The sequence below is a fragment of the Triturus cristatus genome, chromosome 11 (genome assembly GCF_964204655.1).
Source record: "Triturus cristatus chromosome 11, aTriCri1.1, whole genome shotgun sequence".
NCBI classification, from domain to species: Eukaryota; Metazoa; Chordata; class Amphibia; order Caudata; family Salamandridae; genus Triturus; species Triturus cristatus.
Genome location: NC_140594.1, coordinates 1,122,273,306 through 1,122,299,000, shown reverse-complemented (window position 1 = coordinate 1,122,299,000; position 25,695 = coordinate 1,122,273,306). Strand labels below are relative to the sequence as shown.

Sequence of the window (25,695 nt, the reverse complement as noted above, 5' to 3'; positions counted from 1 at the left end):
GGTAATGGTAAATCTGAACCTGTACCTAAAGAAATCGAAGACTTTTTTAACACTTCTAACATAGAATACAAACACTTTGTGAACACTCGGAGAGCTTTGTTTCTGGCTGAGCAACATGGCACTTTTGAATACAGATGAAGCTTGCCCACCCAGGGAGAATCCTCCCCATTAGAGGACTCTACCCTTGAGAGCGTGGCCAAGGACACGTACCTGTCGCACGTGCAGCTGACCATGAGTGACAGCAGGTTGTAGATGATGTACGTGAAGATGACCGCGGTGATGGTCCCCCTTGGGATGGAGTAGCTGGGGTTCTTCAGATCTCCTGGAAGAAAAAGGAAAGAGGAGAAATTAAGAGCAATCCACCTCAAGGTGTGATGGTAAATGTTTGAGGTGTTGAGAGCTTGAGAGAGGTTACAAATATAAGGATGAGACACAATTTCGTATTTACTGCTTCAGGGGCAGAGCAAGAGTTGTACTTGGCGACTGCCCACGCAGCAGCACAACTGGCAGAGAAGACGTAAATAAGTGTGTATACGTCATTAATGAGAGTCCAGGGGTCACAGAGTCTCTAGTACCAAGGGGGTACAAATAGTGGTGCTTTTATTCACCACCACATCCCTCAAAAGTAACACGGAAATGATGCCCTGGTCTCCATGAGGTGCAGGGTCGAGACAGATATATATATGGCTGGGTCCAAACTGGGTGGTGTAGTGAGCAAAAGAACGATGATTTTAACCCAGATCTCTTGACTGGGGGTGAATGTATGATTCATGAGCATTCCGTCCATCCTTTGTTTGCGTAGCACTTTTTACCCTAAGTGCACCGGGTATGACCAGACGTGGGTCCTGTGCTCACTGTGCCACTGGATTCAAGCTAGCCTGGCCGATGAGAAGTAATACCCCGAAACCGGTTCCAGGGTTCTTGTTTCCGGTCCAGGGAGGACCTGTTTTGGCAGTTCAGGCTGGACTGTTCCCATGAGGCACAGGGTCAGACTGATTTGCATATGGTTAGGTCCAAAATGGGGTGGTGTAGTGAGCAAAAGATCAATGGATTTGACCCAGATCTCTTTACTGGGGGTGAATGTATGATTTAATCAGCATCTCGTCCACCATGTGTTGACGTAGCAGGCCTTCTATGGTGCCAGAAGGGATGGCATGGACGTCCCCTGTGGTCTCATGCTCCAGATGTGGCTGACTTTGATCTGCTTCCATCAGATTCTTACATATGTTAGCTGTACACTTAACTATCTGTCTTTTATAGCTGCTCCTTGTGATTTCAACGGTGTCTAAAACATGTGATCCCAATATTAGTCGTGTAATCAAGGTTATTGGCCAAGTGATATCACTTCCTGTGATCTCATTGGAGAGGTCAACGGATGTGTACTTTCCATGACACCAAGGATATTGGTAAAATGCGACAATGTCCACATGTGCAGGACCTGTGATTTGCAAGGTGAATTGAGAGCGGCAATGCTGTTAGCATCAGAGACCACAGGGGGTCAGAGATATAATGCGGTAATGCTGACATGCATTGCTGTGCCGTGCACGATGCACCCTTGATGTCACCACACAGGCCGGTGAAGAGATGGGACAAGAGGTCTAATCTAGGAGGGGGAAAATGGGACACAGAGATAAGCTAAAATGCAGCACTGATGCTGCAAGAGGCCTTGAAAACAGATTACTGTTCGAGTTAGAGCTGGTGTCATCCAGCCATCCAAGAACAGAATCCAGTCGGATTTCAGAAGGGCCATCAAATGAGCAAAGAATACCCACAAGAAACCATTAAAAGAAAAGCTTTATTTGTAAAAAATAAATAAAAATAAGTGTCAGGGCCTTCGACAGGAGACCACTACAGCTTGCTCCACCCATTGCGTCTGCAAGCGCTGTCCATGACAATTCAGAACATTCCAGGCCCCCAAAGCTATAAGATTGGCATTAGGGCTAGCTATTAGTTATTTTTAATACATATTGTATTAATGATAAACTGTTCTTCTGTTCATCTCTAGATCAGACAGCCAGCGCCACCATGTGGCAGCGGTCATCAGTGCTGGTGCTGACAATTAAGTGCCCGTGCCGAGCACAGGAAACCACCAGCTCAAATTAAGCACTGATTATTTGATTCTTTTCTCACACCTAGCGTTTGCAGTGGCGCTATAAACCACTATGGACTTTGCTATTGGATGGGTCATACACCTCAGGATCAATCGTAGCCACATTGTGATCCCTCGTCATACCCAACAGCGCTTTCTATACCTGAAGTTTCATACTGCTCGTGAAAACATTCAACTACAAGTCCCACAATGCAGCTCCGTGCTAATAAAGCAGTGTGTGATGGTGGCACAAGGGACATGGGCTCCAATGGCATTTATGAGTTCAGCAGCAACCCTACTGAGCCAATGAGACTGAAAAACTTAATATGATGTAATTGAAAACGTAGTTTGTGCTGAGATATTTGATGTCATTGGCGATGTCTTCAATCATGTTTTAGTAGAAGTATATGATGTCATTGATGATACTATGTGGTATTAGGTGCAAGGTCATGAGTAGTGGACAAGGACAAGGTAAGCAAAGTTAAGAGTATAGTTTATTTCCAGGTGCGTTCGGCCCAGGTAAGAGTGGTGGGACGAAGGGGTGGGGGGTCTTTACAGACAACAGGATAGGTAAAATTAAATTAAAAAAATAAAACTATTTACCTTGCGCTCGCCACATCGGTGATGCAGCAAGCGCAAGGTAAGTGGTTTTATTTTTATTTTTAATTTAATTTTACCTATCCCGTCGTCTATCGAAGAAACAACCCCACCCCATCGCCACACCACTCTTAGCTGTGCCGACCATGCCTGTTTGGTTGCAGCAGCTTTCAGTGCATGTGAAATAAAGAAATTTACTATACATGCACATGTATACATATGTGCATATTCACAAAAAACATATTTATGGCACCACCCACTGCCCCTGCCAGCGCTGCCAATGACAGTAGCAACACAACTGCAAACCATCACACTCCTCCAAGTGTGAGAGTTCAGACTATTCCAGCCACCGAAAGTATAAGAATGGTGTCGGTGGCAGGCGATATTCATTTCTAATGCATATTGAATGATCAAACAACTGTTGCTGTGCTCATCTCAAAATAAGACAACAGCGTCCCCATGTGGCATATTGCTATTAGAGCCGGTGCTGAGAATTAAGAGCCGGTTCCGAACCCTGGAAACCACTGGCTTAAATTAAGCACTGGAAGGTCTTGAAAACTGTCAATCCCATTGTGAGTGAGTCTGAACTCCTAAAGCGTGGAATGACCCGCCACTACACGTATAAACCTGCTCATCACTACTTCAAATCTGCAAGAAGCTGAGGACATTGCTTTTCAAGTAGTGTAACTAAGCCCTAGTTGTGACTAGACTCACATCTACTCAGCACCAAGGTACCCTCGGGGTGATAGAGCGCTCTACAAATCTGCATAACATATCATAACTATGGGCTTCGTGAGGCTGGCTGCCACTTCTGGGGTCTACAACTTAGCAGTGCTGGTAGTATCCAAGTGGAAGCATGGCTGAGTTTCAGAGACTCTGAATTCTGTATTAGGCGAGACTGCGTGTCCGTGAGCTACCTACTGGCAGCTGGCTAGCTACGGGTACCTCCTGAGCTACCCGGTGGAGAGCCCTGGTGTAAGTGCTACACACAGGCTTGGTGGTGGATTAAAAATCTTCAATAACCACCATAAACTCAAAACAAAATGGGGCCTCCAGAATAAACTGTACCAGCTGTCTAACGTTACCTGACCAGTGCTTAATTTGTAAAAAGATACGTGCCAAGGCTCTCGCCAGGAGGGCACTGCAGCTTACACTGCTCATTGCCCCTGCCATGCTGCCAATTATAGTAATAACACAACTACTAACCATCTCACTTCTACAAGTGTTACAATTCGCACTATTCCAGACCCCAAAGCTATAAGAATGGCTTGGGCGGCTGGTAATAGACATTGTTTATGTATATTGAATTAATAATTGACTGGTGTTGTAATTATCTCTGAATGAGTCCGACATCACCACCTTGTGGCAGATTGTCACAAGTGCAGATGTTGACAATTGAGTGCTGGTGCTGAGCACTGGAAACCACCAGCTCAAATTAAGCACTGCTGAGCACATGCTGTTTCTCAGATATCCATCATACATGACACCGATAAACGCTGCAATTCCACACATGGTAAGAACATCACTCGTCACTCATACACAGCACCAAACTTCCTTAAAATAGTGTGCAGCACAAAGCTACCCATCCAATAATGCATTTCAGCGCCTCTCAAAGCGGTCTGAAGCGCTATATAAATACAACTACAATACTGCACCTCAAACAACTCGCAGACTACACTTCACAGTCATTCTAACAGCCCCTGCCTTTGCTTTTTCGGCGTCTCAGGGGTTAACGGCCAGCCTCTCATTTCCTCTGAATATTTTAACAAAAGTAGGTGCATGGCAGGATTGCAGAGGCAGCCACTGATTATTTCTGGGATGAGGAGGAGGCAGGGCGGGAGATGGGAGCAGAAGGCAGTCGGCGCTGAGCAGGATTGAAAAGCAAAAAAATGTACGAAAAAAAGCAAAGCAACACACCTCAGCAGACAGAAAATATATTTTGTCGACCTTTCTTTTCCACTTTAGCGGTTCGGCTTATTACAGATTTTTACGCTTCCCAAGCCTCGGGTTAACCCCTCGGTGGCCAGTCAAGGATTCGAAAACTAAAAGGCAGAATTTACCTGAAGTCGGGGACCAGTATTTCTATAAAGGCACACGGCCCCGGGAGGTCAAAGGTTACAGAAGAAGGGGTAATGCACTCCATGGTGTGGCAAAACAGAACAAGGTATTTTGGGGGTTCAGTGAGACTCCCCGCTCGGGAAAAGAGTATTTCACTGACCCCCTCAAATCGCTCCAGTAAATTGGGCTGCAGGAGCCAGGGGGCGCTTTGCTGTTAGATACAGAAGGAGCGACGATGGATCCTTACCAACAATAACTAACTCTATCTATCTATCTGACCTGTCTATCTATCTATCTATCTATCTATCTATCTATCTATCTATCTATCTATCTATCTATCTATCTATCTGACCTGTCTATCTATCTGACCTGTCTATCTATCTATCTATCTATCTATCTGACCTGTCTATCTATCTGACCTGTCTATCTATCTATCTATCTGACCTATCTATCTATCTATCTATCTATCTATCTATCTATCTATCTATCTATCTATCTATCTATCTATCTATCTATCTATCTATCTATCTATCTATCTATCTATCTATCTATCTATCTATCTGACCTGTCTATCTATCTATCCTATTCATCTATCTTCCTGATCTATGTATCTATGCAAGTCTATCTCTGTCTAGCTATACAATCTATCAATCAATCAATCAATCAATACATTTATAGAGCGCGCTACTCACCCGTGAGGGTCTCAAGGCACTGAGGGGAGGGGGGGGGGGGGGGGGCTGCTACTGCTCGAAAAGCCAGGTCTTGAGGTGTTTCCTGAAGGTGAGATGGTCCTGGGTCAGTCGTAGGTGGGTGGGTAGGGAGTTCCACGTCTTGGCAGCCAGGTAAGAGAATGATCTTCCTCCGGAGGTGGTTCTGCGAATCCGTGGTACGCTGGCGAGGCTGGCAGAGCGGAGCTGGCGGGTTGGAGTGTGGAACGTGAGGCGGCTGTTGAGGTATTCAGGGCCCGTGTTGTGGAGCGCTTTGTGTGCGTGGGTGAGGAGCCTGAAGGTGATCCTTTTGCTGAAGGGAAGCCAGTGCAGTTCTCTCAGGTGGGCAGATATGTGGCTGTGGCGAGGGATGTCGAGGACGAGTCGTGCGGATGCGTTCTGTATGCGCTGGAGCCTTTTCTGAAGTTTGGCTGGGGTTCCTGCATAGAGGGCGTTCCCGTAGTCCAGTTGGCTGGTGACGAGGGCCTGGGTGACCGTCTTTCTGGTTTCGGTAGGGATCCACCGGAAGATCTTTCGGAGCATGCGCAGGGTGTTGAAGCATGAGGATGAGATGGCGTTGACTTGCTTGGTCATCGTGAGGGAGGAGTCCAGGATGAATACCAGGTTGCGTGCGTGGTTCGTGGGTGTCGGCGCGGTGCCCAGTGCTGTGGGCCACCAGGAGTCGTCCCAGGCGGATGGGAATGGTCCGAGGATGAGGACCTCTGTCTTGTCTGAGTTCAGTTTGAGACGGCTGAGTTTCATCCATTTCGCGACGTTTTTCATTCCTTCCTGGAGGTTGGATTTGGCGGTGGCTGGGTCTTTGGTGAGGGAGAGTATCAGCTGGCTGTCATCGGTGTATGAGATGATGTTGAGGTTGTGTTTGCGTGCGATGGCGGCGAGGGGGCTCATGTAGATATTGAAGAGGGTTGGGCTGAGCGAAGAGCCTTGGGGTATGCCGCAGGTGATCTCGGTGGCCGCTGAGCGGAAGGGAGGAAGGTGGACTCTCTGGGTTCTGTCGGAGAGGAACAAGGTGATCCAGTCCAGGGCATTACCTTGGGTCCTGGCGTTGTGAAGGCGGGTTATTAGGGTGCAATGGCAGACTGTATCAAAGGCTGCTGAGAGGTCTAGGAGGATGAGAGCGGTTGTTTCCCCGTTGTCAAGCAGGGTCCTGATGTCGTCGGTGGCTGCGATGAGGGCGGTCTCGGTGCTGTGGTTGGCTCGAAATCCGGACTGGGATGGGTCGAGGGAGCCATTTGCCTCGAGGAACGCTGTCAGCTGTTTATTGATGGTCTTCTCTATGACTTTAGCAGGGAAGGGAAGAAGAGAGATGGGGCGGAAGTTCTTGAGGTCTTTAGGGTCCACCGTGGGTTTCTTCAGTATGGCGTTGATCTCAGCGTTCTTCCAGCTCTCTGGGAAGGTGGTGGACGTGAGGGAGTTGTTTATGATGTTCCGGAGGTGGTGTGTGATGATGGAGTCGGCTTTGTTGAAGATGTGGTGAGGGCATGGGTCGGAAGGAGAGCTGGAGTGGATGGTATTCATAACGTGGGTGGTGTCTTCAGTGCTGATGGGAGTCCAGTTGCTAAGGGTGGTTGTCGGGGGCGTTGGTTCTGTGGTTAGGGGCGGAGTCTGAGTCTGAGCGCAGAAGCTGCTGTGTATGTCGGCGATCTTGCGGTGAAAGAACGTGGCGAGGGAGTTGCAGACGTCTTGTGACGGCGTGATGTCGTTGCTGTTGGCGCTGGGGTTGGAGAGCTCTTTAACGATGCTGAAGAGTTCCTTGCTGTTGTGTATGTTGTTGTACAGCCGCTCTTTGAACAATGTCTTTTTGGTGGTGCGGATCAGCTGGTGGTGTTTGCGAGTGGCGTTTTTGAGGGCTGTCATGTTTTCAGTCATCTGTTCGTGGCGCCAGGTTTTCTCGAGGGTTCGGCGTGATTTCTTCGATTCTTTGAGGGCGTTGGTGAACCATGTGACTTTCCTGTTGCCGGACTTGCCTGGAGGGTTCTTCTGTGGTGCAAGGGTGTCGGCGCAGTTGATGATCCACTGTGTGAGGTTGCGGGCTGCGTCGTTGGTGTCCGTGGTGTTCATTGGTGGGTTCTGGCTCAGTGATGTGGTTAGCTGGTCTGTGGTGACTTTACTCCAGCATCTGCGGGGGATCCGTTGCGGGTGGTGGTGGAATGTGGTCTTCTTATAGGTGAAATGGATGCAGCTGTGGTCGGTCCAGTGTAGTCCGGTGGAGTGGCTGAAGGTAACATGGTCGCTGGCAGAGAAGATGGTGTCGAGCGTGTGGCCGGCGTAGTGGGTGGGGGTGTTCACCAGTTGCTTTAGTCCGAGGTTGGTGAGGTCGTCTAGCAGGATGGTGGTGTTGTTGTCGTTGTTGTTCTCCAGGTGGAAGTTCAGGTCCCCTAGGAGGATGTAGTCTGATGAGGCGAGGGCATGCGGGCTGATGAGGTCGGCTTCGCTGAATTGAGTGCGTTGGCCTGGGGGTCTGTAGATGAGGGTTTCTCTGAGGGTGGTCTTGGGGTCAGTGCGGATCTGGAAGTGTAGGTGTTCGGCGGTGGTGAGGGTGTCTTCGGAGTTGGTCGAGACGCTGATGGTGCTCCTGTGGATGATGGCTATTCCTCCTCCGGTTTGGTTGACGCGGTCCTTTTGGATGATCTTGTAGCCGTCCGGGATGGCTATGGCGATGTCGGGGGCTGAGGAGGCGTACATCCAGGTTTCCGTGAGGAAGGCGACGTCTGGTGCTGTTGTGTCGAGGAGGTCCCATAGTTCGACCGCGTGCTTGTGGACGGAGCGGGTGTTGAGCAGGATGCACTTGAGGTGGTTGTTGTTGCCTGGCCCGGATGGTGGCGTGAAGTTTCAGACGAAGGTGAATTTGCAGTCTAGGCAGGAGAAGGGTCCGTGGGTGCGCTTCGGGGTGGCTCGGTGGCAGGCAGGTGGTCGTCCGGTGTTGAGTGCGTTGAGGGCAGCGGTGTTGTATCTCAGTCGGGTTTCCTGGCTTTGGCGGGGGCCAGGAGTTCTGGCGCTGGGCGCGGTCCAAGCGCGGACGGGCGCAGACAGGCTTGCCTTTGGCGCGCCTTCGGTGCGCCAGCGGCGCGGCCTCCATATGAGGGGCTGTGGGAGGGAGGAGTAGCTGGGAGGCGGGAGTGGGGCGGCCAATGGGATACCCGGGGGGCGGGGCCGCAAGGGACGCAGCGGCGGGAAGCGCGAGGGAGCGGGTGGGTGACACAGAAGGCAAAAGGGGGCGGGGGGGAGAGGGCACAAAGTGAAAAACGACAACAGCAGTAAAACAAAGTAAAACAAAAGTGGCAACAAGTAAAAGGCAGAATCAGAGTCACAGAGACACAAGAAATAAACAAGCACAGGCAATGCAAGGCTGACCTCGGTGGGGAGAGGCGGTCAGATCACAGCGGGTAGCGGCAGCGGGACAGCGGCACAGGAGGACCGTGTGTCGGCTGGGGGGGGCGACCTACCTGGTGACGGGGTCAAGGGTACATATCTATGTGTGTGTGCGCGTGGGTGTGTGTGTGTGTGTGTGTCGGTGTGTGTGTGTATGTGACCCATGCTGTGGAGACCGGCTCGGTACTCATAGTGTAGGTAAGCCTTGACAGAACCAGACAAACACTATCTTCGTGAGAACCAGTGTGTTATGAGGACCGGAACCCGTAGTGTGTTTAGGTACTTTCGAGTCAGTGTATCAAAAAACTCAAAGTGCAGTTAGACTTTTTTTTAATTTTTATAGAGTTTTATATAGTGCGAACTTGACCCGAATTAGGTATCAGAGCGCTTCACATAGCACCAGTTGCGTTACATTAGGACACATTCATTTTTTTTAGGCACGGGGAGATTAAGTGACTTGCACAGGATGTTCAGCGGCATTGCCGAGACTCGAAACCAGTTCCCCAGACCCTAGCCGTTAGGTCAACTCCTCTCCCCAATGGCTTCGGTCCGCTTTTTAACCCACCCTACTATCAAAGTGCATGTGGAGTTAGAATAGTAAATACACACTTCATTACGGTGAATGACCAGTCCTCATAGTAGGGGGGGTGGGAAGAGAGAGAGAGAGGGGGGAGTGTGTTTCTGTAGGTACATTTGGTATTTAGAAAAGTGATATATTGATTATAGCAAGAACTGCAGATTATTGCAGTTGGTGAAAGATAACCTAAAATCTAAGCCTATCGGAATTTGAGAGCACCTGGCATAAGGCAGTCACCTTGTTAATGGAGACATAGGGTGAATCGAAATATACATTCCCCTAAATCTTGTCATGCTTTAGTTTCAGGAACACCAGCTTCACAGCAGAGCACAGAGAGTTAGTTACGAAGAGATGTTCTAAAAGTTTATTTATTTTTCTGTTGTGGTTAGATGCGTTACCTTAATGACAGAGTCTTAATATGTCTCCTCGTGAACCTGCAGGGGTCAGCGCCCAGCAAAATTGATGACTCAGAACAGTGATAGCCAGTGTCTCCATTTTCTCTCTTATTCCATTCCCCTTTCCCTCTTTCTACTATTAGCCCTCATATTCTTATTGTGTGTGAGGTGAGTGGCGGTAGACGCCCAGCTCGGTGGGGACTGAGTGTAGACTTCTTCCCGTGCTCCTGCATTTGGCCTGCTGGTAGGCGTTCACCTGGTAGCCACATGGTCCGGTGCATTTTTAAGGTAAAATGGGGACCCCGTCCCCTGAATAATTTGCCAAAAAGTGAAGTGGCAAACAAACATGCCGGCTGTTCAGCTTAAAATGGTCTAAACGTGGTGTGGTTTTAATTATGAGTGCACACACTACCACATACACGATAGTATGTTTCTGCGTTGTTGTTTTGTTGGGTTATCTATGCAGCTCATTACATAGTCCAGTGAAGGCCCTCTGCCTCCTGCCCTGGGGAGGCGCCCCTGGCCCCCGCCACGGGCTCGCGATTCGGCTTTACTCATGGCTGTTACAAATGTAGTCCCGTGGAATGTCCGCGGTATGCATACGCCGGCGCGTAGGTACTCAGTCTATGCATACATGCAGCGACACGCGGTGGCTATAGCTCTCCTGCAGGAAACGCACATGACGTTGAGGGAACTGGGAAGGCTGGGCATGCGATGGAGGGGACAGGTGTATGGCACTACATGCTCGGCACACGCTAGAGGCACGCTGATATGGGTACGGGCGGGTACCCCGTTTGTCTGCTTGGAGGTGTTGGTGGACCCGGAGGGGAGGTACACCCTGGTGCATGGGAGGGTTGATGGGCAACAGGTGCTACTGGGGTCTCTTTACGCGCCAAATGTAGATCAGTCCTCCTATCTGGCCAGTCTATCAGCGGTGCTGGCACCATACGCTGGCCTTCCCTGGCTCCTGGGGGGAGATTTTAATTCCGTACTTGATGTATATTTGAACCGGTCCTTCCCGCCCCTGCGGGGCACTCAGGTGGGGTCGAACACCAGGGCCCTGGCCACCTGGTTGTCACATTGGACCTTGATTGACCTGTGGCGGAGCGTCCACTCGGACGACCGCGTGTATTCATTCTACTCGGCGGTTCACGGCCTCCATGTTCGGTTGGACAGGGTGGTGGGCACCCGTTCGGTGCTTCCGTGGGTGACTCGAGCGGAATATATGGGCCGGACACACTTGGACCACAATCCCCTCATCCTGGGACTCCGGTGGCGGCCGGATAGACCTCCTGTTCCGACCTGGCGCCTTCAGACAGTGGCCTTGGAAGATTCGGAGTTTCGTACCTCCCTGGGTACAGCGATTGACCAATACTTTGACCTTAATGAGGGCTCCACGGATAGTGAGCTGCTGGAATGGGACGCCCATAAAGTGTATATTAGAGGGCACTGCTTGGGTGCGACATGGAACATTCGTAGGCAGCTGTCACGGGATCTTGCCGCCCTGGAGTCCCGCCTCCTCTCCTGTGAATCGCTTGGGGAGGGTGGTGGCGTGGACTCGGGCTGCCTATTGGAGCTCCGGGCACGCAATACCACACTTCTAGACCGGCTACGCTGCCTTAACTATGCGGCTCACTCCGCTCGGGTACATGCCACGTCGGACAGGGCTGGGCGACTCCTGGCCTGGCTGATCAGGCAGGAGACCGCTCGTGCCCCAATAGGTGCCATTACTGGCCCTGACGGCACGCTGGTCCACACCCAATGGGAAATTCACCAGGCATTCACGGCGCACTATACCACTCTGTACAGTTCGACTGGGAGGAGACGAGAATGTGACTTAGATGGGTTCCTGGAGGCTCTAGACCTGCCCGTGGTCCCGGAGGAGCATCATGCCTCCCTGGAATGCCCCCCCTCAGTAGAAGAGATAGGAGATGCTATCTCCTTGTTGGCGACGGGGAAGGCGCCGGGGCCGGACGGGCTACCGGCGGAGTACTACAAATCGTACCGAGAGTCTCTGATACCTAAACTCCACAGCCTTTACTTAACTGCACTAGAGAACGGCACACTACCAGAGTCGATGAAAGAGGCCTACCTGATTTCCCTACTTAAGCCGGGACGCGACGCCGTCCAGTTGGGATCTTACCGCCCGCTCGCCCTGCTCAACACGGACTATAAAATCCTGGCGAAGATACTGGCGGAGAGGTTGGCGCCGGTGGTGCCCACGCTGGTGCACAGTGATCAAAACGGCTTTGTGCCCAAGCGCAGCACTTCCCTCAACTTGCGGCGGTTCTTCCGAGTGATGGAGGAGAGCACCCGACTCTGGCCTCGGGCGGGCTGCCTAATCTTAGACCTGGAGAAGGCCTTCGATTGTCTGGAGTGGGGGTACCTGGTGACCACGCTGTCGAGATTTGGATTGGGGCTTGGCTTTCTCCAACTAGCGGCACTTCTGTATAAAGGCCCAACGGTGAGAGTGCGCACTGGCCCGTACATCTCGGACCCCATCAAAATCGGCCGTGGCACCAGGCAGGGCTGTCCGCTGTCACCCCTCCTGTTTGCGCTCGCAATGGAGCCGTTAGCGGCAACACTCCGGAGGGACTTGGCGGACGGCATTCCCCTGGGAGATGCGGTACACCAGGTGTCCCTTTATGCGGATGATCTCCTAGTCTTTGTCAGAGACGTGTCTTCTATCCCTGTGGGGCTGGAACGTGTCCTGGCTAACTTTGAACAGCTCTCGGGACTCCGGGTGAATGCAGCCAAATCCTGCCTATATGCGTTCAGGGGCGACACTCAGGACCCCGACTACCAACTTGGTGGGGTGCGAGTGCAGTGGCAATCGGACACCTTTCGTTACTTGGGAGTCCAAGTCTATCGCAGGCCAGAAGACCTGGTGGAAGGCAACCTGGGACGAGCCGTGACGGCGATTCGGTCTCAGATGGCATTCTGGAGTACGCTTGCCCTGTCGGTCACTGGACGAATAGCGCTTGTCAAGATGGTGGTGCTGCCTCGTCTGTTATACTACTTTGCCAATTTGCCGCTGTACATACTGGCGTCTTTTTTCACCAGCCACATGCGATCCCTCCGGGACTTTGTGTGGGGAGCGGCACGCCATAGGGTCGCGCTGCCCAAGCTATGCCTCCCCGTAGGCCAGGGCGGGCTCGCGATGCCCTGTCTGGAACATTACTATTTGGCGGCGCAGTTACAACGGGTGGCCCGGTGGCTGGCGGACAAATGTTGGGAGGACACTGCGACGGCGGGGAGCCCTCCGCTGGAGTTGGCAGAGCTCCTACGGATCTTTCACCCGACGACGGCTGCTTTGCGGCCCATGCCTGTGCTGTTAGCAGTGGCGTGTAAATGCTACCGCAGAAGCCTCCGGCTCACCAGTACTAGGATCCCTTATGCCCCGGCTATACCCCTGGAGGGTTCTCCTTGTGGTCAGGACACACTTGGAGCCGTGGAACTGAGGGACTGGCATGCGGCTGATATCCACACCCTAGAGGACCTGTACCGTGAGGGAGTGCTTTTGCCATTTGAGACCCTTGCGGAGGAGACGGGGCTGGCGCGGGGCCAATTTCTCCGCCATCGGGCACTGATGGAGACACTGGCGGGGCACTGGGGAAACTTGCGGGAGGAGCCGGAGCAGCACTTGGTGATGCAATATCTACATGTCTTGGGCCGAGGAGGGCACCTGATTCGATGGTTTGCCGCGGCCTTACGCACACACGCAGCGCCAAGCCTAGGGGCATTACGCGAGAAGTGGGAGGCGGACCTTGCCCGCCCCATGGCGGATAAAGAATGGGATAGGGTGCTGCAGGGGCCAAGGAGGGTGCCAAGAAATATGAAATTCCGCCAAATACAGTTTTTCGTCTTGCACAGGGCCTACCTAACGCCAGCTGCCATTAATAGATATTTCCACCGTGTGGACGCAAGCTGTCCCCTTTGCGCAGAGGTTGATGCTGATCTGCTTCACATGTTGTGGGGTTGCCCGGGACTGAGTGCATACTGGCAGGCAGTACACGAGATGCTCCGCGAGTGCACGGGACGGGAGATTCCCCCTGAATGGCCTACTTACCTGTTACACCTCTTTCATCGGTCGCCCGCGGTTAGGGTTGCCTCTCGTTTTATAGACCTGGGGATCATAGTAGCAAAGCGACTTATCACTAAGCGCTGGAAGGCAGACGCGGCGCCGCTTGCACGGGCGTGGCGCGGCTCTTTTCTGGTCTGGGCCAAGGCGGAGGAGGTGGCACTTCGGAGGGAGGAAACACTGGGCCTCCGGGTGACACCAATCGCATCCCAATGGGGAGAGATGCTGCAGGTCCTGTTACGGCCCGATGGGACGGCCCTGGCTGGGGACGGTAGCGAGTAGCAGGAGCCGCGTTAGACGCAGGGGGGCTGTCCGATCTGGTGGGCTGAGTCGGCGCGGGGGGTGCCTGAATTGATATCGGTGACCATGCATGCCGCGACTCGGATGATAGTGGGTGTGACGTTCCTGGGGGTGGGAGGTTGGGGGGGGGCTCACCGGGAGGGGGGGGGGTTCGAGGGAGAAGGGCATCTGGAATTAAACTTGTGAGCTGCTGTTGGATGTTGTTGTTTTAGTTGAAAGGTTGTAGAAGGGACAGTCCCCCAGTTGTAGGATGGGCAGTTCAGCGATGTTTGAATATCGATCTGGGGGTGCACTGGGAAACACACGTCTTTGGCAAAAGTGACTGCGACTTGACGCTTTCCGCTAGTGATGGGACTACAACATTGCGCGTAATGATAGTTTTCCTCGCAGACTCACAGGTTACAACTTTAATCAATGCTAAATGCCACTTGACCGGTGCACAGTGTTATGATTCTATGTGATGTGTTCTGCGATGTTGCTGTGCACCAGCTGTAATTATGCTCTCTGCCATTCTAAGATGTATCGTATGATTTTCACTGCAACTTACAACTTAATAAACAGATTTCTAAATGAGTGCACACACTACAAATTAAAGACAAGTGCAGGGTGCTCTGCTGTAACTCATTTTAAAGTTTTGTAGTGCTTGTAAGAAAGAAGCTCTCCTCCCATGACGGGGATCTATAGGGAACACAAATGTTTAGATGTTTACCATACACAGCAGTTTTTGGGTCACATGCATACATGTAACATGTTTTGGGTGCTTGTTTTCATTTCTGTATGGGAAAGTGCTGATGATGAGAGAGTGAGCAAGTTGTCGAGAACCTGCCAATTGCTCCTTGGTGGTTGCTGACGTGAGGCACGTCCTAAACACACATTTGGTATTATTTTTCTTAAACTTGTAAGTATCACCTTTTAGCACAAGACCTGCTTCTATCTTCAAATACACATATGGACGGGTTCATAAGTAGGTATTAGACCTTCCCCACTTAAAAAGAAGAAGAGGGGAACCCCTAAAAATTCAGACTTGATGTGTGACGTGCAATAAGGGCTTTTTTTGTATAGGATACTGTTGTTGAGTGGAGGGCGCCCTTGATGCCTGTTTCTCCCTCTAAGGTTCCTTCTTGATGAATAATTAGAGGTATTGCGCACTGTTCCTCTTACCTGAAATGTTGGACCCAGCCATGATACCGGTGCATCCATTGAACATGACGGCAAAGACGGTGGTGAAGCTCATCATGCGTCCCGTGGTGTAGTCCGGGGAGTAGCGGGCTGCGAGGATATCAAGACACAACGCAATATTAAGATCTTCATTATGAAATTGGTCATACAAAACTCTGTAAATTAGTAAAATCACAAACAATTTCTTTGAAAGAGATTTCAAGTAGCTCAAACGTTTCTACAACAGACACACATATCAGGAAGGAAAATTGAATTCTGTGCCGAGTTAGTTATACGGATAAGGTGACCCCCCCTTCTCTACCTCAGTATCCCTGAAGCCAAGCCACAAAAAGATATAATTGGACAAATAATGTAATTAAAAATATGTTAAAGACTTAAAAATATAAAAAATATATATATTTTTCAACATTTCTCTTAGTCTGAAATAAGTACATATGATTACATTACTGAATTGAGTGTCATTTATTGAAAGTATTTTTTTTCAACATGAAACATTCAAGAATACACCCATGCTCTGACGACATTGCCCGAGTTACCAAAATGTGTCAGATTGTCATATATTATATTGATATGGCCTATATTGTTATTAAATGTAAATAAACATTATTCTAACAATAAACGTAGGATTTTTGTAGCGCACAGACACTTGAGTAGATTACTTCAATGTGCTGTCAAACCGGATGATTAAGGAGAATGCTATTCAGTGAAATAAATTGAAGGGCCCCTGGTCTCACAATTTGACCCTCTGGGCTCGCCAAGATTTGAATCCAGGATTACATATTTTCTCATCAGATTCTGTAGAGCTACATCCCTCTCTATTTTGTTTAGAACCACAGGTTAGTGCTTTGTGCTCAGTTATTACATGGAGTTAAATAAATACATTTATCACACCTTAAATTAAACTGACACATTACACACATATGTACATGCCCGTAGTTACATGCTTTCACAGACACTGAAAATTAAACATGGCGACAGAACATGACAGGCAGAAACCATGCTGCCCTTTGCAAGAGTCTCCTAGAAGAGCTGTAAAAATCCAGAGTCTATGGTGGCTCCAAGAACCCTTTCCTTTTTGCCAATTATTGAATTGTGGTCACTGAGGTGTGGAGCCCCTCCTAAAATACCTGCTTTTCTCTAGTCAGCCGCGCCGGAAGTGACATAAACATAATATAGCATCTCCTGCCTTTCCTTACTGTGCTGGTTCACCAGGCTTGGCAAACAGTAAACGTCTAGGAGATTCAAGTCCTTCAGGGCATTAAATAAATATTTAACAAAACAAAGAGGTCTTGCATCCCCCCCAGAGTCGGTTACAGCACTTCAGGGGGACTTAGGCAATGTGCGGCATGGATTTAGACAGACATCCTTTGTCTGCATCTGTTTATTCTTTGGTTGCCAGTACAAAATCCAGGGGTGATAAACCCCCGCCCCTTATGGTGCCTACACCCGGACTTATTTTTGGGGGGGGGGAAGGGGGGGTGTATTATAGCATAAACTCGAGCCAAAGCTATCAGGGCGCTTTACATGTGCACCAGTCGTGTTACAGATGGGCACATTTATTTTGTCAGCCATGGGGAGATTAAGTGGTTTGACAAGAATCATAGGATGTTGAGCGTCCCTGCCGAGACTCGAACCCAGTTCCCCAGCTTCAATGTCACCTGTTCTAGCCATTAGGCCACATCCGTATCCACATTCTAACTAACAGAACATTGTAGTTTTATATACACCTTCATAAGTATAGACTTAAAAATCCCAAGCTGACCCTGAGCCAGCTCAATCAATCAATCAATCAATCAGGGATGGTAAAGCGCAACTACTCACCGAGAGGGTCTCAAGGCGCTAGTGGAGTGGTTCCATTAAGCTCACTACCCCTAGGTGTCAACATGGTGGGACATACACATCTCCTGTGTTGGACTGGCCTATTGGGCCTCATCGGGAACTTCCAGATGGGCCGAGTTGAATGGGCCAGTGCTTGTTTTTTTTTGGTCCACACAGTGCCCCTTTCAAGTCTACCCATGCTGTAGTTTATTGTCCTTATTTGGTGCATGTACAATGACATGTGCTACACAGTTCTGTATACAAGACAACAGTCAGCACAATCCTCACAAGGTCTCAGCTTCGGCCATCTTGTTTTCTAGCTCATAGTTGGAAACTGACCACAAAGCTAAAAAAACTGACTAACAGAGGGCTCCTAGCACAGAGACGTTTATTGGAAGGGGCACAGGGGGGGCACAGAGAGAGATTACGGGCGGAAAGCCTTGTTACAGCTCTCCCAGCTCCAATTCACCACGGTTAGTGTAGGACACGGCGTTAAATTTAATTTCCCTGATGAATCTTAGATTATGATGGCGCAGGGGTCAGGCAAAAATTAAATTAGAGCCAGTCACGGGGGAGTCATAGCCATGAGGAGTGCAGTTTCAGGAATCGGCCTTCCTGAACACAGGCACCGGTGATGCCCCCACCGCCTGAGCCCTTGATAGCCCCCCCTCCAATCCCTTCACTGACACCGACAGGCTGAGACTGAGATACCTTCCCAAGGAGATGTGAACCTGCACACCTGTGACAGCAAGAGTCGCATATGAAAACAAGGCGTCTTTACTCGCTGGCCACATGCCCTGGCACAAAGAGAGAGACCGAGAGGGAGAGAAATGGCTGAATTTGGCTCAATCATGTGCTCAAAGATCTGGTGCACCTTCTCTCTGGTTCCTTCATGCTCAGGCCTTGCTTTGAGCCCCCAGTTTGTTTCTCTTTTTGTCCATCTCTCAATTTGTCCCTTCCCCAATGTACTTTCTTACATCTCTCAACTGTTGGAAACACTAGCTGACCAGTTACAATGCTTCTTCTGAATCTAGTGGAGGGCATTTGAGTTTTTGAACTTCCATTGAACTTCTGTGGAAACAATTCCAGTGTAGCCTAGCAAATGATTATTGATGCTCGAGGCTGTTTGCTTCTGCAATTATTTATAAGTAATATCCAGCACTCCACCTCTTCTTGACCTCATTACATCCGCATCCATAAACTGGCATCCCAGTGCCACCTCCTTCAGTTTTTGCCCTGAAAAAACAAGCCAAAATGCCTCTCCCCCAAATGGGTCAAAGAACCACCACCTACACTGCACACTACACGGCTCCAACAAGGAATGAGTCTAAACAACGCATTCCTTTAATACAAATGCATTTACCATGCAATTTCGTGGTAAAGGCATGACTGGTAACCGGATGTGTGGTAAAGATCACACACCATCCCGCCCTGAGCCCTAAAAATGACTCCGACCTCCACTGAGCCCAAAAAACTACCCCCGAGCCTTCAACACTACCCCGACCCTCCCCCCTGAGCCCTAAACACTACCCTGAACCCCCGGAGCCCTAAACACTACCCAACCTCCCACTGAGCCCTAAATACTACCCTGACCCCCCGAGCCCTAAACACTACCCAGACCCCTGCTGAGTCCTAAACACTACCCCAACCCCCTGAACCTAAACACTACCCTGACCCCCCGAGCCTTAGACACTACCTCCAGCCCTAAACACTACCCCGAGCCCTAAAAACGACCCCAGCTCACCCTGAGCCCTAGAAACTACCCTGAGCATTGAAAATTACCCCAATCCTTAAAAATGATCCCTCCATCCCCCCAAACCCAGCCGCAGTGCCACCTAATTCACCACATCCTCTCCCATCCTTCCTGTTCCTGGGCCCCCACATCTCAGCATCTAGACCACGCACTCCCTTAACCACACATATGCGCGGTTAAGGCATATGCGTGGTTAAGGCATATGTGTGGTTAAGGCATATTTGTGGTTAAGGTAAGTGTGGTTGAGCTTGCGGAGAAACGGAACTTGTGTCTCAGCCCGCGTTGTAAAGGCCATTTCCCTGCAGACATCCTCTCTTGTCGCCAAGAAGTCCAAGTAGACAGTTAGTTGACCCCACATGGAGGGTCATAAAAACTATAACCTGACGGGAGAAGTGAGGTAGCAAAGACCACCAGGAAGTTGTCCAACCATCAATTCTTTGTTGTGCCTCTCACTTCGAATTCAGAATTCATTCATGCATTTCCACTAAGCAGGCTTACCCAACCCCTGCCATAAGCACACCATAGCATCTTGAACAATAAAGTGGTGTGGTGTAGTGCAGGAATAAAATGTTGTAATACGGAAACCACTGACGAACCCTGAACCCAAGGAATCTTGACTAAAGCTTCCCACACAATAACTTTCAATCCAAATGGAAGCAATGGGCGTATCTACATTTTCAGCCTTGCGTAAGAACATCAGTGGGGCTATTGCATGGAGCTGTAGCCCCCAAGTTCACAAAGTTCCATCAGAGGCCCGTAAGTTTCTTGGCCTAATTCCAGCTTTGGGCTTCTCATTCACCACCAGCCTCTGGGCACCACAACCCTATCCCGGCTCAATTCACTCTGAGCCGCCCTGTGAACTTGCGGAGATTGGAGCGTTTGCTCTGCTGAAACGATGGATCAAGACAAGTGCTGAACCAATATAGCAAATTGAGAAGGCAACAAGTGTAAGATAATACACCAAATATTCTGGACCTCCCAGTTGGAAAACATGCACCCAGGCTGGAGGTAAGGAGAGTAGCAAATTCCTCAAACATGGCTTCCAGATATTCAGACATGACACCCAGCAGCGTCTGAAGATCCAGTGGCAGAACACATCCCAGACCCATTGGCTGATAAAAAAACACAGCAAATAAAAGAACCCTCAAGAAGCGCAATGTGAAAGACACCAATAATGCCAACTCGGGACAACCCTTGCTGCAAAATGCTCAATGAACACCACCATTGCACCTAACCAAATCATAGGAGAATCTACAACATGCGTTGATTCTTTGAAGCTGAAAACAGCCAGAATCACCATTGTCCTCCTTTATAATATGACCCAGTACTGGAAATGAAAAAGTAGAAGTGCAGGTATCCAATACCAGGGTAGAATCTTGCTTCTGGGAAGTACCGGTACTGTCCAATTGAAAGTATTGCACCTCTGCTAAGAAGTGCAGGTACTCTCCCTCTCGAAATGAAGAAGTGCGGGTACTCTCCCTCTCAAAATGAAGAAGTGCGGGCACTGAGTACCTCAGTGACGGCTCCTTCTCTGGGATATCACGACGCACCCCAGTATCCCATGAGGAACCAGAAAACACAAAGTTCACATTATCATGAACAATGCCAGTTTGCAGGTCAGCCCTTGCGGCCTCATCTCCATGTTCCTGATGACAGGAGGAAAGGGGGAGGGACGGGGTAAGGGAGACACGATCCTGCAACAGAGTGCTGTTTAAAAACGAGGAACACCGAAGCCGGATGTCTGGATTGTGCATGTCTGAGGGGCGTAGTTCAACTATGATCCCCTCACACAGGTACAATCCATTTTATTTAGCAGGCATACTGCCCAAGCCTCAGGCGGCAGCACAGTGTATCTGCTAACATGTGGATGCCAGGGCGCACATCAGTGCATCCCTGAAGCCAATGAGAAGCCACACAGAGCAGCAGGGCCAGGATACAAAGCACTGTCCCAGGTTTTAACAGGGCTGCTTCCATTCCTATCAAGAAGCTGGGAGAGGGATTCAGGTGGGTCTTCCCCTTTACAAGTCTGGCCTTGGTGCTCCTTCCGGCTCCTCGTTGGGACTCACGGCTTGCTGGTTCCGATGTCCAGCACTGGATTCCTGCTGTTGCCATGGTACCTCTGCGGTGCCAGCAAAGGAACGAACTGAAAAATGTTGTTTGCCTGTGAAAGTGTGTGTGTATGTGTTTGTGAGTGAATGAGAGTGAATGAGATTGAGTAGGAGTGTGTAAGTGAGTGAGAAGGAGTGAGTGAGTGACTGCATTAGCAGAAGTGAGAGATTGGAGATTGTGAGAGGGAGCGGAAATGAATCCGGTGTAGCTATCACTTGTGTAGCAGGAGCAGTTGCACCAGGACAGCGAGTCACTGAGGGTTAAAAGGTGTGTGCGTATTTAAGTGAGAACCACTGAAAATGAATGTTTCTGTGTGAGTAACAGTGAGTGGTAGTGAGTATGAGTGCGAATGAGTAAGTTAGAGAGTGTGAGTGAGGGAGAAGAGAGTGAATGGGAAAGGGAGTACGAGTGGCAGAGTGAGAGTGAGTGAGAGTAGGTTTGTTCGCATGTTTTAAGATTGTGAGTCAGCTGTCAGCCATGGCATACTCCATATCAGTGCTTAATTTGTAAAATATTAAGTACAGGTGCTCAAACTTTTGTAGGAGACCACACCCACTCCCCGGCTTCACCCACTACCTCCACTGGCTCCACCCACTTACTATATTGTCTCCACCCACATCTCTAACTGACACTGCCACTGGCACTGAAAGCCAGATGTAATACCCGATCTGAATATCAGCAAAACACGTTGTTAATAAAATCAAGGCAAGCCCACAAAAGAGACTGGATGTCATAACTTTTGGAATCGCAGATAATGAACCTTTTCAGACCATGAAAGGCCTTACTCTAAAGTAATGCTGGAATTACTATCTACTTCTCTTGTGTTTTGTTTCTCCTCAGGCTTGATTTTCAAATAACACCCTAAACTACCCCTGGCAATTCTATTAGAAGAAGAGAGTAGCACACCTTACACACTTCTCAATTCTTTTGCTCTGAGAATTTGCGGAATTTGCATTTGACTGATTCATGTTCATCTTGTTACCAAAAAATATATGGTATTATAGAGCTGAGAGGTACGAGCCCACTATGAATGCATCTATCACATGAAGAATATTGGACTCTTTAAGATGCACATTATGCAACTCTCTGGCATATGCACTGCCTATAACTGATTCAAGTACATTATTCAGTCCTGTAATATGCCCAATATGGACATCTAAAACCTCTGAATATATGCCATATCAGGTCTCTAAAATTTGCATATATCATATGCTCATGTAAAATGTACTGTCACAGATATGCATATAGCATACAATGCAGACCCTTTGTATATGCACAGTATGTAATGCTGTAGCATGGTATCTGAAAATAACACTTTTCAGATGTGCAGATGACTTTAAGCATTACAGTGCATATAATGGAGGTCTGCAAATGTTACCTACCCAAGTCAGAAATGTCCACTTGTGCAGGCTTTTGTTTTGTTGGTATAATATATATGGCAAGTTGTGAAAGCCTATCCACATCATATGGGCAGCTGATATTTGCCCACTACCACATGCCTCTGGCATATACATATTAAATAGCCAGCTGATATTAACCCAGTGCTTCAAACCTTTGACACATGCATTTTTTGTGGACAAGAGTGCCCAGTAGTACAGGCTTTAGGCATAGGCACGTTATGTGATCTAGGAACATTTGTCCAAATTTTAAATGTGTTTACATCAATTTTTAGGGATTATAACTCGTGTTTTCGAAATTCAACGCAGCAGCAGCACACTAATATTGCTGCAAATAGTCTCTGTAACGCCCTCCCATTTCTCATTTCAGACGTACTGCTTTGGTCTAAAAGAAACTTTTTTATAGAAGTTGCATGAAACATAAAAACAGCATGTCTCTCCAAAATATCCATAATAGACTATCACATATCACCCACATTTAAAAGGAAAACGGTATTTAAAACAATCTGTTTAAAAAAGAATTAGTCATGGTAATCAGGGCAGGGCTCTGCAGAACAGAGCTAGCTTCATAAGGAGGCCCCTGAAATGCTGGGGCCCAAGGCATGGGCCCTCTTTGCTCATGCCTTAATACGCCTCCACTGCTGGGTAGGCCAGGGGTTTCTGACTCTGTAGGTGTAGTGCTGCTGAAAGATCTTCAACAACATGTGTACCAGAAAGGGTACCTGAAAGTACAACTAATGTAAGAGGATACACAGATGTGCACTGCAAAAGAAAAAGCAAAACAGAAAGCTAAATGGAGGGTGGGAAACTGGATTAAAGGGAGTCAGAAAGGGGTGGAATGAAAAAAAGGAGACAGAATGAGTGGATACAAATCAGCATAGAATGCGAATAGAGATAAAGAACAAGCGAGAGAGAAGCCAGAGCCAGAAAGAGAGAGAGAAACATGAGGAAGAGAAAGAAATCAAAGTAATGAGATGGATGAAGACAGAGCGAGTGCTATAAAGGGTGCAACCAAAGGAGAGAGACAGAGACATATGGGAGAAAGAGGATCTAAAAAGAGGGAAATGGAGTACATCTGTTGAAAAAAATTAAAGTTGGGAAAAGTTGAGCTGGCAAAGAAAGACATATAGACAAGAGTGGATGGACAGGCAAAGTAAAGAAGGGACGGAAACACAGGAATGGAGGCGGAAAGTTATTTTGCCAATAACAACATTTTTGTAAAGAATATTGATGCCCTCTTTGCTCCGGAGCAATACTGGTTAAAGAAAACAACGATGCTCATCACGTGGTGCGCTCTGGTTTTGTATGGAGCAAAAGTTGATCAATTGATGGTTTGTCTTAATCGCAGGGATAAATCAAACCCACGTCACCCATGGAAACCAAGGTACTTTACTGGTGTTGCCTTGATGGCTCTACGTCATTAGGGAAAGGCTCATCCAGTCATGTTCTTTTGTTTTTGTAAACTATGTAATCTCGTTTTAGTACAATGGATACAATTAAAGTAAACCAAGATTACAGATCCCAGAATGCAATGGGATGTTAAACAAAATCCATGGTGAGAGTCCTGTCTCGCAAGTTAGAATTCATCCAAATCCCTTATACATGGACCACGTATTGAACTGTACAAATGAAGTCCGTAACCATGCCTCTAAGCATGGTAAGTGGTGGGCATCGGGAAAAATAACTGGCTCACTCGATCAGATGTTAGTGATCAACCCACCGGCCCACCTTTCCAAATTTCTGAACTGGTGAATAAGCCACAAGAATAGTTTGGGGAACACTTTTAACATGGTCACCATTGCTGGGGAAACCACATCCTTGGTAACTATACTACACCGGACACTGTAGAGACAGAGTTTTTTCATTCTGAAGCCTATGTCCTGATCACAAAGTGGGCGTAATGTAATTGTGCATAACATTTATTACATTTGCCTTGTAATGAGCTGCATTTTCATTAAACCAATTCCAAGACACATTTTTGGCATACTCGATTGCACTGACATCTATCAAGTGTGTGTATTGTTTAATACATTGTAATATAATTCTTTAATGGACATATCTATAATCTTAACTGCAATTATGACGGGGTTAATTATTTACTAATATAAATCCTTATGTAACAAATACTGCAATCACTAGCATCCATGTTTCAAGTAAACTCGTCCACCTCATTCCTTACCACCATTGGTTTCACTTTCTCTTTATATTTACAGAGCCCTATCTCTCGGCTCGTCATGCTTTTTTCAGATCTCTGCAAAATACAGTAAGAAAGAACACAACATGGTACGAATAAAAAAATGAAAGCTGGAAACCTGGTTGTTGTAGAAAGAACACGCAAACACATAATCATCACTCGGGTAGCGCGGCAATCAGGGTAGCGCGGCAATCAGGATTGCACGGCAGGTCATCTGCTGTAGAATTTGCAAATTAATTTAGCATACTTTAAGTAAAAACAAGCGCAAGACATAAGAGGTTACACTTTTCTGGGCACGTACCTCAACCATTAAACAAGACAGACTTGCGCATGTTACGAAAATTAAATCATTACTTACTGCCTTTCCTGTGTTAAAACTTTTAATTATAGGGCTGCTGCTGCGTGACACTCTGCTTGCTTCTTTAGCTGACAGACTAGGGCGGGTGAAAAGTGAGGACACTAATCCCCATTGGTCAGACTCGGGAGGAAACACTTGCCGATTCTCCAAGGAGGGACGAGGCCGGGCTTTCAATCCATTTTCAAGCATTCATTGGTAGCGCACTAGCGCTATGATTGCTGTTAGTTTGGCTGAGGCAAGGACCTCACCCAGGCATATTTTACGGAGGTTTGTGCCTCATTATAAAGCAGGCGGCCGCGTCATCCAAATTCAAATATTTTACGTGCAAATCCACGCCGAATCAGCCCAACATTGAAACCCAGGTATGGATTTACAGTGGGATATCAGCTCTTTACCAGGATGACAGAGTGACTGTAGCATTACTGGAATGTAGTGAGCTGATATCATGCGTAGACCCGGCCCTAAAAAATAAGTGCCGGTGCTAAGCACCGGAAAGCACCGGCACAAATTAAGCACTGCTCCATGTGATTTTGGGCTTATGGTGGCACCAAAGTAAAATGCTTCAGCTGTCATAATAGAGATAATTATTGGCACAAGATGAGCACACATTGCAAAATGCATACTAGAAATAATTCTCCGCGTAGGTGTCTGTATAGAAAAATGTGGGTGGTTGCATACAGGAGGAAATGC

General features: G+C 48.5%; 1 protein-coding gene across 1 annotated transcript in view; it reads right to left on the bottom strand.

The window, feature by feature from the left end:
• LOC146786162 (solute carrier family 12 member 9-like) overlaps window positions 1–25,695 on the bottom strand; it is a 609,812-nt gene that overhangs the window by 415,911 nt on the left and 168,206 nt on the right. The window contains exons 5-6 of the mRNA XM_085635689.1: window positions 15,359–15,466; window positions 211–322 (exon numbers count right to left, since the gene is read on the bottom strand). Coding sequence (XP_085491815.1) covers window positions 211–322; window positions 15,359–15,466 — 220 coding nt within the window. The remainder of the gene's footprint in view (window positions 1–210; window positions 323–15,358; window positions 15,467–25,695) is intronic.